The sequence below is a fragment of the Diplotaxodon limnothrissa genome, linkage group LG20 (assembly GCF_057381915.1).
Source record: "Diplotaxodon limnothrissa isolate DT_005_m linkage group LG20, D_limnothrissa_male_GT1.1, whole genome shotgun sequence".
In the NCBI taxonomy this organism is placed as follows: domain Eukaryota; kingdom Metazoa; phylum Chordata; class Actinopteri; order Cichliformes; family Cichlidae; genus Diplotaxodon; species Diplotaxodon limnothrissa.
Window position 1 is genome coordinate 4,538,282 of NC_140615.1, and position 23,556 is coordinate 4,561,837.

At 43.7% G+C, this 23,556-nt stretch overlaps 1 protein-coding gene across 3 annotated transcripts; it reads right to left on the reverse strand.

Moving 5' to 3' along the window:
• Positions 1-9,341: 9,341 nt before the first annotated feature.
• fignl2 (fidgetin like 2) lies at positions 9,342-23,151 on the reverse strand. Of its 3 annotated transcripts, none has more exons than XM_085344271.1 (3): positions 23,066-23,151; positions 21,552-21,692; positions 9,342-12,555 (listed from the first exon to the last, which is right to left on the reverse strand). In XM_085344271.1, exons 2-3 carry the CDS (start codon positions 21,574-21,576, stop codon positions 10,505-10,507), a joined length of 2,076 nt encoding a protein of 691 aa, XP_085200397.1. In that variant the 5' UTR covers positions 21,577-21,692; positions 23,066-23,151; the 3' UTR covers positions 9,342-10,504. The 3 variants fall into 3 exon arrangements, with proteins under 3 accessions (XP_085200397.1, XP_085200396.1, XP_085200398.1); XM_085344270.1 differs by having other exon boundaries at positions 20,860-21,692; XM_085344272.1 differs by lacking the exon at positions 21,552-21,692.
• Positions 23,152-23,556: the final 405 nt, after the last annotated feature.

The following is a 23,556-nucleotide window of genomic DNA, read 5'->3' on the forward strand; positions in this document are numbered from 1 at the left end:
CTAGAAATTAATATTAAATACATTCTAACAACAGCTGATCAAGCTTAAACGTGCTGCTGTTGTTTAGCGCAATATCCGCTGGTTTCCTCTTTCTGGCGCAAAGTGGGCGATAAACAAACAAGAGAGAAAAGCCGATCAGCTGATCATTGATCAGTTTCATGATTGAAGTAGCAACAGGAGAGAGAGGGGGAGAGAATGAGAGAAGAAGAGGCAGCTGTGCAGCATAAAGACAGAATAAATCCAGCTTTGTGTCTTTTTTCCATTCTAGCTAAAGTCCGGGACAAACTGCGTCTCTTCTCAGCTCAATACGAAACGCGTAATATTTTCTCTGAATGAGGGACCATTCCATTTTTTTAAGGAGCCGTTGGCAACTCTACTAACCTTATGAATAAAATAAAGTTCACTATCAGTAACATCATAGCACCCACCCAGCTGTATAAAAACTCCGTCAAACTGGCTAGAACGCAGTATGAGTTATTGCAACTGACAGTAAAAAGTCAGCAACATGAAAATAAACTCCACCTAAACTTGGTTTATATCTGACCCAGATAGACTGCAGGTCATAACTTCTTACCTGAAGTTCAGTTCACCTGACACTCGGACTGGCGGCTGCTTCGGGTCTCTCCTCCTGCCTCCCCTTCCCTCATCCACCTGTTGCCTCTGTGGAAGCCCCGTCATAGCCACCACCAAACAACGGAGTTATTTCTACACATCGACCTGCATCTGGCCAATCCACCACCTCTCATTGTTCATGCCATTACAAAAAAAATAAAAAATAAGTCACCGGGCACATGCCCGGTATGCCCGATGGCCAGTCCAGCTATGTTAACCTGCAACCAAATCTGCAGCTCCATACAGCAATGTTACGACTTAGATTATATCTTATAACTCATAACTCTTATGTTAGCTCCCCTCAGTAGCATACTGTCTGAAATATTCCACAGCTGCAATAATTCTTTAAGTGTTATTTTTTTCCTTGGTATTCTAATTTCACCGAAGTTTACTAAACTCAACAAACTTAATATTACTTACCGGGACATTTATTCTGTCCTCATTTTCTTTCACCGAAAAATTGTTTCCTGCAGTGCCGTCTTTCGTGACCGTGAAAACTTAATCGGACATTTGATATTTGATTGAATTTTATTGTTTTGCCTTTGGGGTGGCACCTGGGGTGGCCAGTCTGGTTTGGGGGGTGGCCTGTGCCCCCCCAGGCCACCCCGCTGGACACGCCATTGGTGGTAAAGTCACCCTTCGGTGGCTTGAAGTTTACCCCGTCAGGCTAATAAGAGCTCATTAAGATTGTCGTTTTCCTGTTGAGCTTGGTGCAGTCGCATTCAGATATCTTCTGTGACTAACGTATGACTCAACAATGATGTTGACATGCAGTTAATAAACATGTCTTCAAATAGCTTACTTAAGTAACGCAACTTCAGTAAGCAGATATCGGCCTCTCTGTTTTGTTTGACAGCTAAAGATAAATTAAGTAAGGATTTTGCTCATAAAACGTCACAGCTTAACTACTTGCTTCAGTTCACTGTTTTAATACTGACGAACAAAGCCGGCAGTGGCGCTGTTAAGTAGTTAAAACTGGTTTAACTTTGCAGGGAAACATTCAAATGCAGAATAAACACAAAGGCATAATAACAATAATAAACAGTTAATGTAATATAATCAGGTATTTGACACCTTCTAACTTCATTTTCAGCAAGTGTTATTGGCCAGTTATTACAAAAGCAAATAAAAATAAAATCAGAACACGAAGATTAAACGCACACTTGCTCAATCCAACAATGCAGATTAAGTAGCAACATTAACAAACTACAAAAACTTCTTTGAGTGATAAATGACAGATCACAGAAATAAAAGTTCACCACATCTAAAAAAAAAAAACAAAAAAACATTTGGTTTTTTGAAAGAAAACCATATTTTTTTAATCTAATATAACATAAAAACAGAGCATAATTATAAATTCTTAGGTAACACACTATGCTATTGGAACACCGAAGTGGTGGTTATAAGCTCTGTGTTTCTATCCATTAAAAATCATAAATTATGTATGATTAATGATCCCATTAAACATTAAATGGACATTGTGCATCATCACTCATCAGTTCATGTTTCATAAGATTAAAAAGAAAGTTGTTCACTTTTGAAAATAAGGACATTATAGCACTCTCAAATGTTTTTCTTTGATATGTGCTTTTCTTTAATGGCTGTTTAAACTTCTACACCTTATGTAGAAAGTGCCGTAGGGCCAAACTCCAGCTAATCTATACATACAGTACTGTGAAATATTTGATTTCCTTTTTTTTTGTATTTGTCACACTTACACGTATCATATTATCAAACACATTTTAATATTAGACAAAGATAACCACATAAATACAAAATGTTTTTAAATGATGATTTAATTTATTAAGGGAAAAGGTACCCAAACCACTGCCCATTCTTCTGTCCAAAATTAGAATTTTAATGCAGACACATTTGGATGGTTTTTAAGCAAGAACGACCTTGTTAAGCTCAGGCCAAAACATCTCAATTAGATTCAAGTCTGTTCAAAACCTTCATTATGCTGTTTTAGTCATCCAGACGTGGACTTGCTGGTGTGTCCTGCTGCATATCCTAACTGAGATTGAGCTTCAGTGCATGAACTAATGGCCGTTGATTCTCTTTCATGATTTTCTGGCAGAGAGCAGAATTCATGTTTCCATCAATGACAGCAAGTCATCCTGAAGCAGCAAAGCAGCCCCAGACCGTCACACTGCCACCACCATGTTTGACTGCTCTCTTTATGAAATGCTAACATGACTCAAACTCCCATGGATGCCCAGTCTCTTTCTTATTATTGAATCATGAACTGAGGTAAGTGAGGCCAGGGTTCCTTTGTGATCTCCTGCATAAGTTCTGGATGTGCTCTTTGAGTAATTTTGTTGAGCTGGCCACTCCCGGGAAGGTTCAGTATAGTTCCCTGTTTTTTTCCATTAGTGGATAATGGCTCTCACTGTGGTTCACTGGAGTCCCAAAGCCTTACTAATGGTTTTGTAACCCTTTCCAGACCGATAGATATCAGTGACTTTGTTTCTCTGCTGTTTCTTTAGCTCGTGGCATGACGTGTTGCTTTTTTAGATCTTTTAGTCTACTTCATTTCACACAAGTTTGGGCACGGCTAGTGAAACTGAACTCCCCTTTCCAAAAATGTGGTTAATCACAGTGAATACTCTTACTTTTTCACACATGACTAGTTTGGTTTGGATAGCTAAATTGAATCTTTATTTAAAAACTGCATTCTGTATTTACCCAGGTTGTCTATATATATATATATATATATATATATATATATATATATATATATATATATATATATATACACACACACATTAGGAAGGAGTCAAATTTTTTTGTTGTGAGCTTGGTCGAGCGACCAAGTAGGCAAAACAAGGTAGTCATAACAACAGGAGTCTGAAATGTAAAGCATATTTATTTTCCCAACAAAAACAACACAAAACCGCATTTCTGGCTAACAACAACACAAACAGCAGAAGTTTTGGCAGTTTGCTGGTCTGCAGCAAGTGTTTGTAAATACAGTGTAGCAAACACTTCAATCTTTGGAGTGGACATACCACCAAAATAAGACCAAGGTCTGCCCTACGGTGCTCAGAGAAACTACACAAAATCCAATAGCTACACCCCAGACTCTGCAGGCCTCAGCATTTTAAAGGTTAAAGTTGAAGACTGAAGAAGTGCAGCTTGTTTAGACAGGCTGCCAGGAGATAACTGCTTCAGTTTCTCTAGAAACCACAACACTCCTAGAACAATGTCCTTTCAAAAGACAAAACCAAAGGTGTGTAGATTTTTGGACATAATACGCAAACACTTCATGCTAACGCTTCAATTTAACAAATGTAATAGTTATCACCTTCTTCTAATTCAGGAGAATAATGCAAAGTTAAACTACATAATAATTTCACAATCTTTAATCAGGGGTATAACATGGCATAAGATAATATTATAATCCCACACTAGCAAGACAGTGATTCCTTTTTAATTTGTTTTGCAAACACAGCACCTGGTCTCCTTGCAGTCCTGGTCTCCTTGCAGTCCTGGTCTCCTTGCAGTCCTCCAGTTGTTCTTTTGCAGCAAATCTACAACAGAACTACTGGAAAACAAAAGAAGTGTTGCAATGGACGAGTCAAAGCCCAGACCTCAGGTCACTGAAATGCTGTGGTTGCAGTCCAGAGCCACAAACCTCAAAGAACCCAAGCAAATTCACAAAGAAGAGTGGGACAAAATTCTTCTAACGACGTGAGAGACTCAATAGTTATTGAGTTATTGCTGCTAGAGGTGGTGCTGCAAGCTGCTGCTGCATGTGGTGTACCAAGGATTTACAGCACTGCATAGTCAAATGAAAAAGAAACCTTCCATATGTGTGCATGCATTCATAGAAATCTTGTGCATGCAGCAATATGCACATGTAAATCTATCTAAGTATTACTATTCTATGCACATTCACATTTTGTAAATATGGGCACTGATTCATTACTGTCTTAGTTCAGAATGTAAATCCATTTTACTATAATTCTGCTTTAACAATTTATATTTTATTAACATCCCTAACATTTTTACCTCATGATGATGGCATTAATAGTTATAGCCTTTATCTTATGTACTGTACTTACAAGTAAATGCAATAACGATACAGATTATACAGTGTTTATACAGACCCTGTATACAGAAACATGCACAAGCCATTCTAGCTATTATCTGTATGACAAAAATATGTAAATATATACATATGCCTTCAGGATCTGATGCATCTGCACACTAGAAATCGTTAACATGAATGTAACAGTTCACTCTTGCATCACATGTTTATTACATACTGTAGATTTAAATTTTTACATATTTTTAAAATAGCTGTATGAATTATTCCAGCATCATTATAAGGTTGAGTCCTTTCTAATGTAATTTGTATTGATGGCTTTTAAGCACACGCGTGAAAGTCTTGCCAAGTGAAGCCAGCAGGGGTCGTCGATGTGTTGAAAAAGCTCAGCTTCTGTTTTGCTTTTTCTGGTTTTGAATTTGCAGTAATTGAAAGTCATTATGGTTTTTTGACAGCGTCGGTGTTTCACATCCTATTTTATTATCACGGTTGGTGATTTCAAAACAACTCGAGATTGAATGTAGTGTAATTATAATTTAATAATCCGAGAAAGAGAGAGAAGTTTGCATGAATGTATATGTTGATGGGAATTTGCACAAGAATAAAACAAAAACTCTGCAAAAATTCAGTTCAGGGGAATCAAGAGTGGATTCCTTACATAATTTTGTCACTTGTTGCTCTGCGGTTTCACGGATTAGCCACAGGGGGGGAGTAGTGACATACATACAATCTGCCACATGTTCAGGGATATGAAATGTAGCGCCGCACAGGAGCATCTGCAGGCTACCCAGCATCAAGCAAATCTAACCTAGTAGAATATCTAATGTTAACCCTTTGATCCCCTTCTATAAGTATCCCTGTCTAATGCTCTTCTCTCACTGATATATATTTTTCGTTGTTCTTAAACACACAGTCTGTTTTTTCTCCTGTATATCTATTTACTATTTATTTATTCAGTGATCACACTTTGGTCATGTGAGCGGGGGGCAGAGGCCAAAGTATTTTAGCAGGACATTCCACCTGTCAGATCTAATTTCCTCAGAGCTTTGATTGACCAACACAGAAACAATGCTGCGGCAAAGGCTTGAGCTTTTCCTTTAAAAGAACCTGAGCAGTTTCTTTTGTGTCCTTTGTTTTTTCTTGCTCAGTGCGGATTTTCCATTACGTATGTGGCTTGAAGGTGCAAACTTTACATAATAATTGTGTTGATGATTATTCTTTCGTTTCCCCGGTGTTGTCTCCTTAGCCCTTGTCTCTCTTTTCGGAAATGGCAAAATATTTAAAGCCTAAAAGATTAGATTCAGGTATTTGTGGCAACAGCTATGCCTGTTATTAAAGAGAGAGCCTATATCTAATGTTAAATGACAAAGAGCTTATTCTCTAGGAGGGCTACACACTGCCACAATGTGATTTCTCTGTCACCAGTGTGGCAGGCACTGGAGCATATTCTTTAGATTTCTGCACTAAGCTCTGTGCTTCTCTGACGCTGTTTCGGGGTGCTCTTAGGTAAAGGACGCTCAGTGCAAGTTTGCAACATCTGGAACCAATACAGATGTGCTAGCTATCTGTGGGACCGGGGGGCTCGGAGGTTGTAGGCTGATTTGAGTGGGTTGGGGAGTGAGGGGCTGGGCTAGTTGCTACTTTGGCCCTGGGGGTCTGTGTGTCCCTGACTTCAAAATAGACTTGATTGCTAACAGCTGGCAGTCCTAACTCACCCCGTGTCAGAGCTGCCCTCTGATGTCAACCTTGTCAGTATCAAGGCCTGTACAATGGAAGGCCGGCAGCACGTATAGGTAGGGAGGAGATCTGTGTCGGGGTGAAGTGAGATTCAGAGAATGACCCTTTTTTTTAATGATAGTTGTTACCATAAATAACATTCGGGTTTTGGGACCTTCAAATCGGGAGCATTCAATGACGATGAACATCATCGTCATTAGTTATGAAGTCTGAGCGCACGCTGGAAAATATTCAGTCTTATGCTGCCTGATCTGAGAGCACAACATCAAATATACAAGCAGATATTAAAAACACGTATTATCAGTCCATGTCTTGGTTAGATTCATTTGAGAACATCTTGTTAATCTTACATGACCACAACTTCATATTAAACCCACCCAAATAAAGAAATTAGTCTGGCAATGAATAAATATAAATTTTATATTATTCTGAATCTTTGCTTCTGTGTGCCGCCGTCAGGGAAATGTGGCTGCGCTGTGTCCTGCTATTCACTACCACTTTATCAGTAAATAGGACAGCGACTCATTAGCATCTTTTATTATCCAGTTAGAAACTCTGCTCGCCTAATTACCTCCAATCAGCAGGGGGACAAAAATGATTGACTTCCTGGAGGACAGAACCCACTGTAGGACAAAAAGGACAAATTGCTTTTCAGGCTCTTCCTGGATGGACGTCAGGATATAAAAGTATTAAATGCAGAAGGTAACCATATGGGTTTTTTTTTTTTAAGTACCCTCATTTGGTCAAATAATTGCAAACCCCCTCACTGCAGTGTCATCAAGTAGTGAGGGCAGCACTTTATAGCTTTATATGCGTCTGCTGCTTGCAGAAAAACGCGTTGGCTTCAGACCACAGTTGGTAAAATATTAGTAGCATATTTATTCATCATTGTACTCTGAAAACTCTCCCACAGCCACTGCGTGATCCGTCTACCTTTACAAGGTTATGTTGTTCTGCAGATAATGTTATCGGGATTGTGACAGCAAAAGATATTAAATAATTTTTAAACAGCTGCGGAGACAATTATCCTTCACCAGAGGATGAAGGGCAGCTGCTGCACAAGGTTGTGCTTATAACAGAGCTATGTATCATTATTAGGCAATTAATTACTCTTGTCATTAACGCCAGCAGCACCACGCTTCCACCGGGATTCATTCAGATGTTTCAAAACGCCCTTTAACAACCTGTAACCGAGGAGTGACGGATTCTGTTTTCAGACTTAAGCTAAACTTTTACTTATTTGCATGGAGTTGCTCAAATTTACTTTTTAGTTTTGAGTGTTTGAAAGATGTCAGGAAAAGGCCAGAAATAGCGCAGGCTAGGCCGCTGGGACGAGCTGTTGTTTACAGACAGTGACAGGGATGAAGGACCTCTGTGCTCTGGTGTTGGGCCTTAAGCCTCAGGGGTGTGTTCGCACTGCTTCTGGATGCTACAGCAGACACACACACACACACACACACACACACACACACACACACACACACACACACACGCTTGCAGACTGGCAAAATTATGTGCACAGTATCCTCGGTTGCCTTATCTTCATTACTCACATTTACAGGAGTCTTTTCTGTCTTTAACAGCACTTAATATGCTGACTGTGCAACCAACTGTGTTAATTCAGTCCAAGCTAAAAAGATCCAAAGCCCTATGATTTAACTTTGTGCGTAAAACAACACACCGTCTATGTAAGCAACTGACCTCGATGCTGGGATCAACCATAGCTATTACTGTTACGTCAACCAGTGAAAAACTGCAACGAAATAAGTACAAAGTAATATTGACAAATTCTGTTTAATATTGTATGATACTCTTATCTTAAAATACAGTCTTTTCTGAGGTAGACTATTACAGTTCAAGAACATAATCATTTGTTTTTGTTTTTTTAAACAGACATCAAAAAAGACATGAAATAAATACTTTCATGTACAATATGCCGCAAAAATGAGGTAGAAATGGTTACAGAAAATGTACAATAACCAAGAACAAAGTTACTGTGATAACAGATCCAAATGTACACAATAAAAGCTTGTTTTGTTGGACAAACTGTGAGAAGTACAGGGGACAGGCAATCAAAAGGTTTTTTAAATTTATGTAATTACCAAATGAATTATCGCTTGCAGTTCCAGCACAACGCTGATGGGCCAGGGGTTGTTCTGCTAGTTGGAAAAGGTGTTTCTTTGAATTTCCAAGAGGGCAATCAGTTTAGTCAGTGGGGGCTGTATGGCATGACTGAAGCTACCAACTGGAAATGGAGGTCTGCACTGTGCTATAGGGTTGCTGGACATCAATCAGACCCCTTCCACTCCAGAGGAATCGGTATAAGGAGAGGGGAAGGGGGTGGGGAGAAGATGCAACGCCACATGGCCACTGGGTTTTGTGGCCAGGGGGCAATCCAATCTAATGAGATTGCATCGGGGAGTGAGAAAACCAGAAAAAAAAGAAAAAGAGTGATGAGGGCGGGAGAGGCGGAGAGAGGAGAAGGACGGTAGGAAATATTACATCATTCTGTTTATACCTCCTCAGGACCATGGCAACAGTCTAATGCACACAACCTCTGCTGCTGCAGACAAAAGACGGGTTTTTCCCACTTATTAAAACAACCACAGAGCTGCTGGGAAAGGGGAGATTGCTTTGGATTGTCTACATATGTAATATGTACACATCAGCTGTGAATTTTCATACTTTGGGATTTGTTAAAAGCTACACATACTTCTCAAAACTCGTCTTTTTGGATGGCATCTTGTGCTTCGTCGTAGGTGATTGTGTGTGTTTATTGTATTTACAGTTTCAAGTGATGTTACGCAGCAGTGAAATCATAAAGCAGACATGCATATGCAGGATGTGTAAACACTAGATATCACAGATTTTTGCAAGCAGTTTGTCCAACAAAAAAGGAATATTTTCTGTATTCTACATAGCATTTCTTCAACACAATCGTCACTTCACCATAAACTACAATAAAAATAAAGGTTATAAGAACAGGGAAAAAAATGTATATATTCATATATAATAATACATGGATTTATGGCATCAAAAATCCTTTGAAATACCTGAATTACATTCAATGTTACTCTTTGTAGCAGATTCAAGTTTCTCTCCCGAGGTAAAAGCCTCGTTGAAGTGGGTACTACAAGACCGTCAGGTTTCCCCTCGCACCTTTATCTCACGCTCCGCCACTCTCTACTAAGACCCTACGATTACATACATTCTTTATTTCATATTTCTGAGGTAAAATTCTTCCTGAGCATTTCAAACATGACTACATACTACAAAAAAAAAAAAGCAGTAAGTGAAATCAAAAAAACAGACATGCTGAAGGAGAAGCTGGATGTGCAGGTGGATTAATGTGGCTCTAATTGAAGATTTCGAGGGAAACTGGACTTAAGGCGGAATGACAGGAAATAAAAGATGCAGAATAGTAAGGAGAAGCTGCTGTTTCGTGATTTGGTAACAAGCTGTCAACATCAATACACCGATGTGAAGAACCAGCCCATTTGGAGAAATTTGAGACTACTGCTGCTTTTGTATTTGGTTTAACAAGTTTTTTTGGTCAAAACTGGTTTGCTGAAATGTTGCAGATCCCAAGCCCTTTGCACTGAATGATTAGTGGCAATTCAATGAGTAAATCAACATTTGGAAAGCATGGAAGTGGACTGGTAATAAATAGGATCCTGAGAGTAGCAGCCAAGGGGGAGGGGGGGAGGGATTTTCCAAACCCTGATTATCCATAAGCTTGGACCGCTTCACCTTGCAACAAATAATTGATTTTGTCCTGGACCCAGGCTAATCAGGATCTCTGAGTCATAAAACAGCTATCTGATTTTCCCATTGGCCAAACTACTAATACACTTAAACAAGCCCCATCCTTATTTTCTTTGGGAAAAACAAAATATTGCGGGTATTTACAGCAAAACAAAAACAGCACATCATTGCATGCTTCTGCCAGTGAAACAACCTTGTCATCTCTCCCATGTTTGTGAGCTTCTCTGGCTCTTTTGGCTGAATAATCTGTAATTACAAAAAACAAAAACATTCCAAAGGCTTTCTATGCCGATGCAGAGACAGGGTCATAATGCAGTCCGAGTACTGGGACTGGCTGCTTTCTCAGTGGCTATACATCTTGCTCCACTCTACACAAGTGTCCAGTTCCTTTGCGGTGGTGTGTGGCCGCACCTTGCAGAAGGCATTCTCGAAGTCTGTAAAGTCGGGGGGTTTGCTGGACGTGGTGAGGCCGTGCATGGCTCCATTTGAGGAGGATGCTGACGAGAGCACCTGCTGGCTGAGCTGCAGCAGCTCCCGCACAGTGAAGCCCTCCGTGCGCTGCAGCACACCGTTCAGCTCCCTCTCGCTCAGGCTGAAGCCCTGGGGCGACAGAGCCTGCAGCAGCACCTCTCTGCGCAGAGCCACATCTGGTAGGCCGACGTGGTATCGCTTAGCAAAGCTCCGATGGACAGCATCTTGCAGCAGATCTGGCCTTCCAGTGGCGCATACGAGAATCACCAGACCTGTGGTCCCCACCTGAGCTTTCTCCAGGGTGCTCAGCAGTACCTGCCTAAGGCCCTCCTCTTCCATGGCTTCCACCTGACTAAGTAGCACAACTGAGGGTTGCCGTGCCCCCGCCACCTGCAACAGAGACCCCAGAATGTGTTCTGCCTCAGGCTTCCCTTTAGAGGCCAGCATGGTTCCACTCAAACGGTAGAAAGAGGCCCCTAACTGCGAAGCCAGTGAGCGAGTCAATGTCGTCTTACCCCCTCCTCTGGGGCCGAACAGCAGGACGGCTCTTGGTGGCTGCACCACTGGACTTGGCCTCAACACGGGCCACATCAGGTCCTCCTCCAGGGCAGCTTTGACATGTGTGAGTCCAGCCAGCTCACCCCAGCCCAATGCGGGGATGCAGTCCAATAACTCCCCATTGATGAGGTCTAACAGCCGCGGGTCTGGACTCTTCATAGCCTCAGCAGTTGGAGCACATAATGGAGGGTGTTTGACAGCCTGGGAATGCTGCTGCTGCTGCTGCTGCTGCTGGGTGAATCCCTGTTCTGTCATGCCATTCTCCCCCGTCATGCCTGTTGGAGGGCTGTACTGCCCTGCCGCCCCAAACTGAGGAGACACCAAGGGCTGAGAGGAGGGCTTACTGGGCTTGAAGGTCTGAGGGTCTGTGCTGCCTGAACTACTGAAGCCATTTCCATGGCAATCCGTTTTATCATTCACACTGTAGGGTGAGCTTCCCCCAGCCTTCACAGGGTCATAGCTGTATTTCCTGTACCGCGACCGGTCCCCACTCTCATCATCTTCAACACCCATCTCAAAGGCTTTTCTTTTCAATGTCCCTCCAGATTCAGATGTCCCAAGGCTTGTGCTCTGGTAACTATAGCTGCCTCCTACCACAGTGGGCCTTGAAGGAACAGGGGTAGGGGCCGGTAGACCTGAGGGGAGGTAAGTCGAAGAAGGGTGGCTGTAGCCAGGAGCAAGGCTGGTCTGAGGAGGGTATGTGCTGGGGGGGTAGTTGTAGACTGGCGTGGCAGGGCTATAGCTGGGCACAAGAGTGGGAGTCGATTGGAGAGTGTGGAGAGAGGCAGGGGGAAGTGCTGCGTTGGGTTGCGGACAAAAACCTGAGGAAAGATAGGTGCCATTGTAGCGAGAGGGGTACTCAGTGGACCCACTGCAGGAGCTGCTACCACTGTAACCTGAGTCTGAAAGGTTACTGTTCAATACTGACACGCTGCCAATCCCCGGAGGGCCCGTGGACGTGGCTGCAGTCTTGGGCCCCGAATGGCTGTCATGGCCTCCAGGAGGCCCCAGGGGATAGGCTTCAGTGCTGTGCGTCAGTGGCCAAGGCTCCAGCTCAGTCTTTTGGTTATTTAGGCTCCCAAAGGCCCCAGACTCTGGATAGGTGCCCACAGCAGAAGGCCGGTCATATGGCGAGTCCAGCACGCCGGCATACTTCTCAGCATAGCGCTTCAACAAGTTGGAGGCTGTAAGGGCAGAGATGTCGTCATTGGCCCAGGCGTAGTTGTAGGAGCTGCGGCTACGGCCAGAGTAAAATTCTGACTTGTGGGCCGGAGAGGAGGTGGTGGAGGAGACGTCCAGGTGCTGCTCAGGCCACTGGCTGAGGGGCTGGGCATGCTCTGGGTTCCAGTGCATCTTTAACAGGCCTGATAGAAACAAAACAAAAAAAACAGTAAATAAAAGTTATATTTTTCTTCTAAGTAGACTTGCATCAGAAAAATCATTACACTTTAAATTTAGACAGGAAAGCCTGAAGTTTATTGGTCATCATATAAGTTCATCTATGGCCATGTTTTTCTCCACAGTAGGCGTTTACATGGGCATCTGGGTGCAGTAACAGCAAGACTTTCCATGATCTTAACCATGGTTTTATTTATTTATTTATATTTAAAACACACAAAGAAAGTGTCAGAATGCCTAAAATTCAGTTTTTCATTTTAATTTTTAATTTGTGGGCAAACCGGGGGGGAACTGATCAGTGGGGTGGATGTGTTGTTTCGCACTTTCCCAGCTTATGTTGGCGTAGCGATAAGATCCCACTACTATTGCCTGTACTGCTAGCATCTGCAGATCTCCCAGAGGAGCTATTGTTATCTCCCTGTGCATGTTGCTCTGAATGCCTGCTCTCTTCGCCCTGCCCCCCCACGTACCACCCACCAATCCACCCACCCACCGTACACCAGAGCTCCAAAGGCCCAGTGGCCGGCTGGACACGGGGAGGGGAGAAATGAACAAGGGTGTGTGTGTGTGTGTGGACAGTGGTGTGGCGAGAGTGAGAAAGAAAGCAAGAAAGAAAGGGGGGTGGGTGGGTTTGGAAATGCAGCATAGTGTGCTATTCATCAGCACAGTCTCCTATGGAACATTGGGAAAGTGGAATGCCTGTTCCTCTGGCTGACTTCAGCAGTGGTCGTGGTCTAATTGATCATCGCTGAGTTAACAGGACAGAGAAGAGCAAGAAAAATCTGTTTTTCATGTTTCCCCTCATGCAACGGATGTAATTAACAATGTTTAAAAGCTGGTTTAAAAAAAACAAAATCACAATCTTATAATTATAGGATTGTTCATTTCATGAAGAGTGTTGCATCTTGCTGAGGCACTAGCTTGACATTCCACACATAGCTTGGCATTACTGAACTGTCATGATTTACCCCAAGGTGAGGACTACGTCAGTCACAAACCGGGAGGTAAAAGGGAATATGGCGAAAGTCATCATTGCTGCCGTCTCTGCCTTTCCTTCAGCGGACGCCTGATGATTCATTATTCATGGCTGTCTGTGTGTGTGGAGCCAGGACTCTTATTGCCATTTAAATCAAAGCTCAATATCCACAGTCCAAGATTAGAAGCTGCTGCTCTCTTGGTCTCTAGCTCACTCCCAAACTTTGGCCTCCCTCCTTACCCAATTTCCAAACCTCCGCGTGTGTGTTTTCAGATTACGCCTGTTTATTCAGTCAGATGAGACCGGCAGACCAGATGGCCATTGGATTATCATGTCCTTCATATTCAAATGCACTGCCTTAAGTTCTCAATGGCCAAACCAGTTCAAGCGCTTCCCTAAGCTTCACCCAACCCACAGAGCCTCACACCCACGGCCACAAGATGTACAAGAACAGTCTTGCACTGTGTTCACTTCTATTTTTAAAAACATGCTGAAGACATTGGCTTGTCCACACCCAGATGACCACTTTTTTTTTTTTTTGGTCTGACTTGCAGGTCTTTGTCCAGGCTGCAGAAACCATATACATGTCCTGCAGGCCCTTCCCATCTGCAGCCCAACCAGTTTGTGAGCAGCCCCAATAATGGGGCCTGTGTGTGACAGAGATGGATGAGAGCCCAGGGGAGCTCATAAAACCTGCAGTGGGAGGGAGGGATGGTAAAGGCAGGGATGGAGGCAGGGAGGGGAAAGAGTGGACAGCAGGCACTTCGTCCTTTCTAAGCAGACTTGCGCAGACATTAGAGGACTCAGTGAGGCGGGCTAACTGCTGTCCTCTCCATCATTAGAGTAGTTCTAATACAGGATGGTACACTACCCCGCTGACCGGAGTAATGACCAGCTGCCCGTAACTGAAAAACCAATTCACTGTTAAATCTGAGCGTTATTATAATTCTTCCACAGAGCGATGCGAGTGATCATTCACCCCTGATGAAAACAGCGGGGTTGCTGAGCAGTTTAGCGTCCCATGCAATTAGATCTTTCCCAGTGCTGGACTGTGGTTTTAGTAGTAGGAGTAGTAGCACTCCAAAATGAACTGAGCGAGCGCTAATCTACACTTCTGCTTAAATCAGGGCCATCGCGCAGATTAATTCACTGGAGGGACGGGAAGAAACCTAAGATTAGAAGTAGGAAATCAGGACAATGTGGACATACTGTGGATAGCAGTGCAATCATTAGATTAACTTCAATACATGCTTTAATGCGATGCTGGGTTGTGACATAGAAGCATTAGCGCTGCTAATGCAATCACTAAATGTTGTAATCCATTTGCAAGTAACACTGATGAGCTGATATTTTTATTTATGCGCCACCATCCCCTGAACTCCGTCTCATATAAAAGACGACTTTTATGATTTGAATATTGTTTACAAATATGAATCCAATACAATCGAAGCTTTTCTTCATGCTAACAATACAAAGTAAAGCTCCTCTGTGATCTAAATATAAAGTGTGTAATGTTTTCTCTTTCATCACTTACGCTGTTAAATTTAAAGTGAATAAAAATCACTTGCAGTGACCAAGTTCAATATACACAGATAATGACATGGCTCTTCTGTTGACCAAGTGCGACTGAGTGTGGGGAGGTTGATAAGAACCTTCTGTGTATGCATATAAAACTTCCCACTGTTTGTGTGTGTTCTTGGCCCCAGGAGAGACAGATGTTCTGACCGCCTTACTGTCTGTGCGGCCATTGTGGCGGACGACCATCCAGCAGACGTGCACGGATCGGACAATCCAGTTGGCCCTGAGACAAAGCCTAAAGGATCCTATTGTCAGGGCCCTGTCTAATTATGGAAATCTTATTAATCTATTCAGCAGCAGTCTACTGACAGCTTTTGTGTCAGCCTGGGATTTATTGAGGAACTTGTGTGAGCTGCATCCCATTGTAGGAGTGTGTGTGATGAAGACAGTGGCACAGCTCACTTCAGCAGAGACCAGCTTTCCTTTGAGGAGGCCCTAAAATTAAAATTAGACTACTTATGCCAAACGGGGGAGCGTGTGGGGAGTGCTGTGATTTCTGCCCTCAAATGCTCAGATCTGCCACCTGCAAAGTCACAGAGTCTCCTGTTGACTGGCTGAAACTGAAGTAGCTCGTGGCCCATAAAGGCTGGTATCGCTCTCGACTGCGTTGTGGTTTCCTATAAAATAAGTATCAGTGAGTGAGGTGAAACCTTATCTTGGCTGGAAGCCCCGAGACGGAGGGCTCCAGTGCCATTTCACAGCTCCCCTGAGGTTGCTGCTCCCCCCCTCTTCTCCATTCCCGGCACTTTTGTTTTCCCGGCCTCGAGGAACAAAACGGACACGGATGCAACAAGCCTTCTGGGACTGTGGGCCGCTTGTAAACAAGAGAGCTTTGGATCAATTTAATCTGGGATATATTCAGAGTTCAGCTCCGCCCCATCCACAGACCAGAAAATAAATACATCTACACAACACCAAAGTTAATGCATTTGTTACATTGTTTCTAATATTTTATTTATTAACAAGAAAAGCTAAGCTGATAGAAATGATTGCTTAAATAAACTTAAAATTTGCAGTCTTGGTAATATAAAGAGTTACCCTCCAAGTCTGGCCAGCTATTCTACCTGAAAGTAAACATGAAAAAGTAGACTTGATGCCTAAAACAAAATTCTTTCAATACCTATGAACAAAAAGTTGCAGAGAGCACAGTGTCAAATTGTTCTGAGAATGCTGCTCCGGCTGTTGTGGCAGTGTGTCAGGAATTCAATTGAGACAACTTCTCAGAAAACAGCCACTTCAAAAAGGGAGAAGAAAAAAAAGCTTAAAAGGGGCGCAGTCACACAAAGCACCGCACACCGATATTGCAAAAGGGGAATGAAAGTGGAGAAGGGCAAAGTGTGACAGGCGTTGTGTTTGTGCTGATAAATCACAAAGTTGATGTTCCAATGACCGCATCAGTCGGGACGTGTTCAGCGAGCACAACCTGATCGATGAGTTATTGGACAAAACTCACGCTTGGCACTTATACATATGTAAGACAGACTTTTTCCCTTTTTCGTCTGAACTCTTTAAACACAACTGCTCGTTTTCAAAACCCAACACATTGCTTTGAATAGGAAATCTCCCAAATGATCATCAGTTTAGCACGCAAACCACGAAGCAACTGAAAATCTCTTGTGTATGTATGTTATCTTGATTTGCTGTTTCAAGCCCTTGAAGTCCTCTGCTCTCAAGTTCACTATGATTTATGATACTAATATCAAGCAGGGCATTCTTTCTAGGCTGTATGCTGCTGCATGCTACCGGTGTGTCGTAAAAACACCAATCGGAGACACCGGCCACATTTCACAGCCTAGCTGGTGGACAGAGTAGAAAATTGTCTCTGGACGTTTTCACACTTGGTATGAAATACACATTTTATCAGCCCCTTGCACAGTTCAGACCTGAAGACGGTGATAAAGATAATAAATTCCTGCCATAAATTTTGGATTATTTCGTACGACACTCGCGTTACACCGTGTCGAGTCACCCTGTGCATTATTACCCCACAGTCGCAGAGGAGCCTCTGTGATTGTGTGGGGTATTGCCAAAACGCCGTTAGAGGTCGGCTCTTCGGACCCTCGTCGACCCACGTTAAAACGGGGATAATGCGCACCCGACCAGCGGGGATCATCATATATCAGGCATGCATAATTGGAGATTGCTGAGGAAAATTATTATAAATCTAATTCTCAGTCGCAGGCCTGCTATCACTCAAATGAAACACAATCCCGCGCTAGGCCTCTCGCTGCATCTGGCTCATCTGCTCCCTCTTCATGTCCCTAAAAAGATGTAATAACAGAAGAGTGCGGGAGCTCTGTTGGGGAGTTTTCACACCTGCTGCCCAGAGCGCGAGCAGACGCAGCTCTTTTCAAAGACGCCTCACCAGTACACTCCCAGGAGGACAGAGCCCATCTCCTGCAGTGGCATTGAGGGATGTCCTCTGTGAGTTTTTTGTGTGTATGTGTGTCTCTATCTCTATACTTTCATCTTTCTGTGGATAGAGCTATCTGCACTCCAATGACAGTTTGACTTACTCCTTTTTTGTTTCACCCTCCTCTGGGATTGTTCCAGGCCAGCTGTCAGAAGAGTTTTTGTCAGCGTGTGAAGCTAATATTACTTCATGAGAGGATAAGGACAAAATGACCAAAGTGTGTGCGGCTTTTTAAACTTAATGATACAATTTTAATACCTTTGTAATGCCATGTAACTAGGATAAGTGAAAAAAATAAATATCGATTCAAAATAAAACAAAAGGGTAAATTAGAGGCAGATTAATGTTCTGTGGCATTAAAAGTTGCTATTTTAAGCAGAGTGGATGGAGGTGGAGCAGCGGCCAAACTACCTGATGGCATTTTGCTAAACATTGATTAATTGACAAACGTGTTTAGAATTGCTAATGAGAGTGCAGCAAAATGCAAAGTCCTGCCTGAGAGCGAGCACGCTCATTTTGCGCTGCTTTTCTCAGCACTCTCCAAAACTAGAAAGCCTCCAGAATAATTGCTGGATGCGTCACTTCATGCTCGTAATTTTAGAAACAACTCCCCCATCCCCCGTGCCTGCTAATGCACGTCCACAAATGGCAGCGGTCCGTCGACCCCCCACCCGCCTTCCCTTCAAGAAGGAAAAAAACAAAAAACAAAACAAAAACAAAAAACAAAAAGAACAGGGTCCCTATTTTCTGTGACTACAGGCTGGCTTTAGGTCATTGTGTCCACTAATATATCAAAGAACAGCTGTCCTAAGGCTCTGTGATGACCAATCACCCCTTCCATCTGTCTCACCCACCCAATCTCTCTCTCGCTCCATCTCCTCCTCTTCAGCTCTGTCTTTTCCCTCCAATCTCCTATCTGTGTTTCTCCGCTTCTCCACCTCCCTTATTCCCCCACATTCCCACTGAGCATCTTGCATCCCCCCCTCTTTTCTATCCAAATCCCTTGGTCCCTCTGTGCTCTGAGCTTATACTCGCGGCACATGGACAGCTTTGGGATTTGTTGTTTTCTGTTGGTACACACACACAAATTAGAGAAAGCTCGAGTGACATTCCACAGCCTCTCTTCTTTCTAGCAGAGCGTTTTCTGGACATTAGACTACAAACACCTACAAACACTCGAGACACGACAATTAAAGTATGTTATTTCTCAAGTGTAGTAATTTACTAATTAGCTCTGCTGGTGTGGAAGACGTGTCACATTGTCGAGCTCTGAATTCTGCTGCCTCAGGAATCCAGTTCAGCGCTGCCACCTGAATGAGCCTCACCACCCTGCTTCTTAATTGGACCCTTAATGGGAGCGGAGGTCTCCTTAATGAGCTGATAAACCCGTAGAGAGACAAACCACAGAGCCCGTGAACTCACAGGGCCTGGGTTCCTAACCTTCTTTTCTTGTGGACGTAGACGCAAACGCACACAAACACGCACGCACACACTCTGGTGGCTAATTGGAACACATTCACACCCAAACTAATGATCCTAGCACTTATTCGCACACACTTTAGGCTGTGTGTTTACTCAAGGGCCTCACAGACCTCCTTCTACTGCACCACTCATACCACTCTGCCTACAATAGAGATACGCGCTGGCACAGCCCTCCAACCTCCTCCTTCAGGAGCCGGGATGAGATCTAGTCTTTTTTCCTCCATACAAAAACGCTCCATGACTTGCCGGAGTCATTCACAAAGACACTCACACAAAACACAAAAACAGAGCAAGAGAGAGAAAGGAGAGGGGTCAGTCAGAGGAGAGAGCTATAAAAACTGGCAGATCTGGGCTCTTGTGTGTAGTCGCTCTGGGAGTGTGTGTTTGTATATATGTGTGTGCGCATGCATTCTGTTTTAAAAGAAAAGGTACTGCTACACCAGCAGGGGCCCCCAGCAACAAGAGTTAGGGCACTCTTGGGTTGGCGGCCTGGGACTGATTTAAGAGTGTGTTTGAAGTGCAGATTACAGATTCTTTGCACCAAATCCCTCCAGGAGTATCCATGGCCCCTGGAATCTCTCTCAGGTTTCTCCGCAGGTCCGGCCATAGCTGCTCACCCCAGCTTGAAGTATTCTGGACTGGCCGGAGACGGGGACAAGGGCTGAACAGGCTAATATAGAATCAGACACTCAGACACCGAATAATTATGACATCTTATTCATTAAGTCGAAGTGGTTCTGATTCCCCCCCCCCCTTTAAACTCTGTGTCGGTGTACCTGTCCTAAGCACATGTCACCTTGTTTGTGTTCATACAAGGGGACTTGACTCAGAACAGAAATGCCAACAGCAGGAGTCAGAAGTAGCACTGGGAAGCAGGAATGCTCCACATTCCCACAAAGGGGATTCCAACATGGAAGTGAGAGTCTTCACATGCACTGCACATACTCAGCGTCCTTATCTAAAAGACAGTACGCCGAGACATCACAATCAAGCACAGGGGCATATTTGTGTGTCACGCTTGGTCTGAGAATAAACGGCAAAGCCTACCGAACACTGCTGCACATGCTCATACAATCCCCTGTGTGAACTTTGCATGCACAAATACTAGCAGGCCGCTCTGAAATGAGCTCGCCGCTGCAGAAACACTGCAGAACAGAAATGCACCACACATGAAAACCCATCAAGCTGTTGATCTGAGAAGATGAAAAGAAGCACTGTGTGTCCTGATCACAACAGCAAGCCACACACAGAGGCCCACAAAGCCTAAAACATAATGTACCGGAAGAGTCCTATGAAGGACCAACAGTGTGTCATCTCCGAAGGCATGCTTACTATTCCACCATCACTTTGTGACATTCTTAGACTCGCTGTCCATTTCAGCAGCGCCGAGTATAACTAGTGAGTGTGGACCCGCAGGTTGCAGGGAACTAAAGGAGTAACCTGCGAAACAGGCCTTTCAAATGCACGGCCAAACTCGGTCTAATTAGGGTCTGAACTATAAACAGCGTTTAATCAAAAAAATTTAAAAAATTCTGGGAGCTGGCAATATTTCAACCACGAGCCACTTGTGAACGGACCGGTTTCAAAACAAAAACGAGAGGTCAGCTACTTATTTGGGCATTTAGAGGGTGAAATCCACCAAAAGCAAACAAACAGCCATGGTTACTGTCAAACATCTGCTCATGATGCTTTAATCAAACTCTGTTTTCCAGTTTGAATTCACACGCCCACGCGCTCGCCTACACTGCGACCGAAGCCACATTTAAAAACACAATCAAAAGTTCCTACAAACCATTTTTAAGTAATACTTTTTAAATTGACCTTTCCATGTGATTTCTCCTCCTTTTCTTGTAACTGTCAAGCCAATAATGTTCCTTTGAGGCCATTTAAAGAGATGGGAAAAAGGCGCTCGAGGCCGAGGCCACGGAGGCAGCCCCATGCTGGCCGGCAAACAATGCCGTTTCGGAGAGCCGGAGCACTGGACTCTGACTCAAATGAAACCTGGTGGGAGGGTGCAAAGGGGGAGACGAACACTGGACATGTTAGTTATTAGATCAGCATTGAAGGGAGAATAGAGAGAGGGGAGGAGGAAAAAGCAGAGAAGGCAGGAGGCCGTGTGTGCATGTGTGTGTGTGTGTGTGTAAGTAAAATGACACTTTGAGGACTGAAGGGTTTCTGTAGCTTAAACCATCAGCCCTCCAACCTCTTCCTCTCCCCATCTGTGTCTTCCGTCTGCTGATGAAACATTCACACAGGGCCAGTGCCCGGGGTTTAGCATTTCCACAACGCACGTCAAGCAGGAAAGGGAAAAAAAGAAAAGGAAAAAAAGCCCAACACGTTTCTGATTGCACGATCAACTGTCAATTCTTCCTCTGTTTGCAAACTACACAAACACGATGTTCGCTCCTGTGTATTTTTGGAACGGAGACTCATTGATTAAGGCAAAGTCCAAGTGAGGGAATGAGGCCGTTTGGTGTGCAGAGCAGATAGAGAGAAGGGTATAGTGTACTCACTATAAGGGACAATAGGACTCAGCATTCTGTGGAGCTGGTCTCAATAAGGAGGAAGGCTGTTTTGTGAATGCCAGCTAAGGTTAGTGCCCGTCCGGCTGTAGTCCATCACTGGCATGAGGTTGCACTGACAACAGAACAGCCCTGAGAGAGCGAGAGAGAGAGAAAAAGAGGTGAGGGAGTTACTGGCTGCTGCACTGTGTGGACACTCAAACGTCAACCAATGCTTGCAAGGCGAGCTCACAAGCCAACACACATCCAAACACAAGATTGAACCGGAATTTGATGGAATTATTGACCAACCCAAGAGCCCGATCAGCGTAACAAGAACAGAATTCAAACTGATATAAACACAAACACACACACGCACTCAGTCTACCAAACTGAGGCGCACAAGGGCGTTCATTATAGGCAGGCATTAAGCTGATTGTGAGGCTGCATCCAGCCTCTAAAGAGGGCTTTCTAAATCTGCCTCACAAAAAGACTCATGCATACCATTGCTCTGTGCACTGGGGCAATAAAGACTGCATTCTTAGGACACAGAGCACTTTTGGAGCCGTACTAACAAAATGCAGGGGAAAGATATAGCCAAAGTTCCAGCTGTCCAGCTGTCCAAACACATCAGCTTCAGCTGTAAAATGATTTAAAATGTATTTTTAATGTGGAAATCTAAATATAACCAGCTATTGTTTTTGTCTACTTTCAAAGATAAAGCACATTAAATTACACCAAGTCTCTAATTAGGTTGAAAAGTCAAGTTGTGAAAGAAATTTTGATCACGCACCAACTCAAATCAGCTTAACCTTCTAGTTTTTATTATGCTTTTCTCATCTGGAGCACCTCTCTGAAAAAGCCGTGCAAATAAAATATTTCCATGAAAGTTTTTTCATTGAGCCTTTGGGGTCATTAATGCTTTCTGTGAAAACCACATCTGTAGAATCTACAGTTCATTTATAAGTCAAATATTAAAAGTCATAAATTACATAATCTCAGATATGTAAACCAAGTCTTAAACAACCGTTTTATTTAATGCTCTGTTAATACTTTTGGCAGCAGTCTGTTCGCTTTAAAACAAACCTATTAAATACAGATTTATATTCATAAATGTACTGTTCACATAGAAGAGAAATTACGCAATGACCACAAGGCTATCTGTGGACACCAACAGGCAACAACACAGTATCAGACTACAAACCCACTCTGCTCCGACTGACAGTCAACTTTTACCACTCAGCCCAGAATAACATGCACACTACAGCGGCAAACCACAGTTCCCACTTAAAGCAAACACTGCCCTGCATCAGCACAGGTCAGAGCGAGGCTGAAGGGAGAAGGCAGAGAAAGCTGAGTTTTCTCAAGGAAATGTCTCATGGTCCTTGGCCAAACAGGAGAGCTGTTTCAACACGCTCAGTTCCCGTCTTCCTCCAACTTCAGCCCGGCCAAGTCAAACAGCAGGGATAGCAGCGGGCTATGACAGCAGATAAACACATAGATGCAGAGAAGACAAGCAGTCTTACCTATTCATGCCTGCATGTCCTCCATCAGATCTGAAAGCGCTAGGATAATCCCTGGAGCAGACCAGACCTGCATGTGCACTGCTATGCTTTTTTCCCCACATATGGGACACAATTCGTCTCTCTCTCTCCCTCCCTCTCTCTCTCTCTCCCCCCCCCCCTCCCTCTCTCTCTCTCCCCCCCCTCCCTCCCTCTTTCTCTCCCTCGTCAGTGACAGAGCGAGCGCTCAGCTCCCCTCCCCCATGGATCTCCCATCCCCCTCCCCTCCTTCTCACTCTTTATGCTAAAAGTATTTAAGTAGGAAGAGAGATAGAGAATAAGGGGAGTGCAGCAGGGAGGGTGGGGGACTGACCAATCATCCTCTGAAGGAGGGCGAGCGTGAAGGTGCTCGCTCATAATGAAACCTGGACACGGAGGACAGCGGAGAGTTTTTATTTGGAGGGAAATGCCCAGGGTAAGTTTGGTTTGACATAGGAGGATTAAGAAAGCTCAAC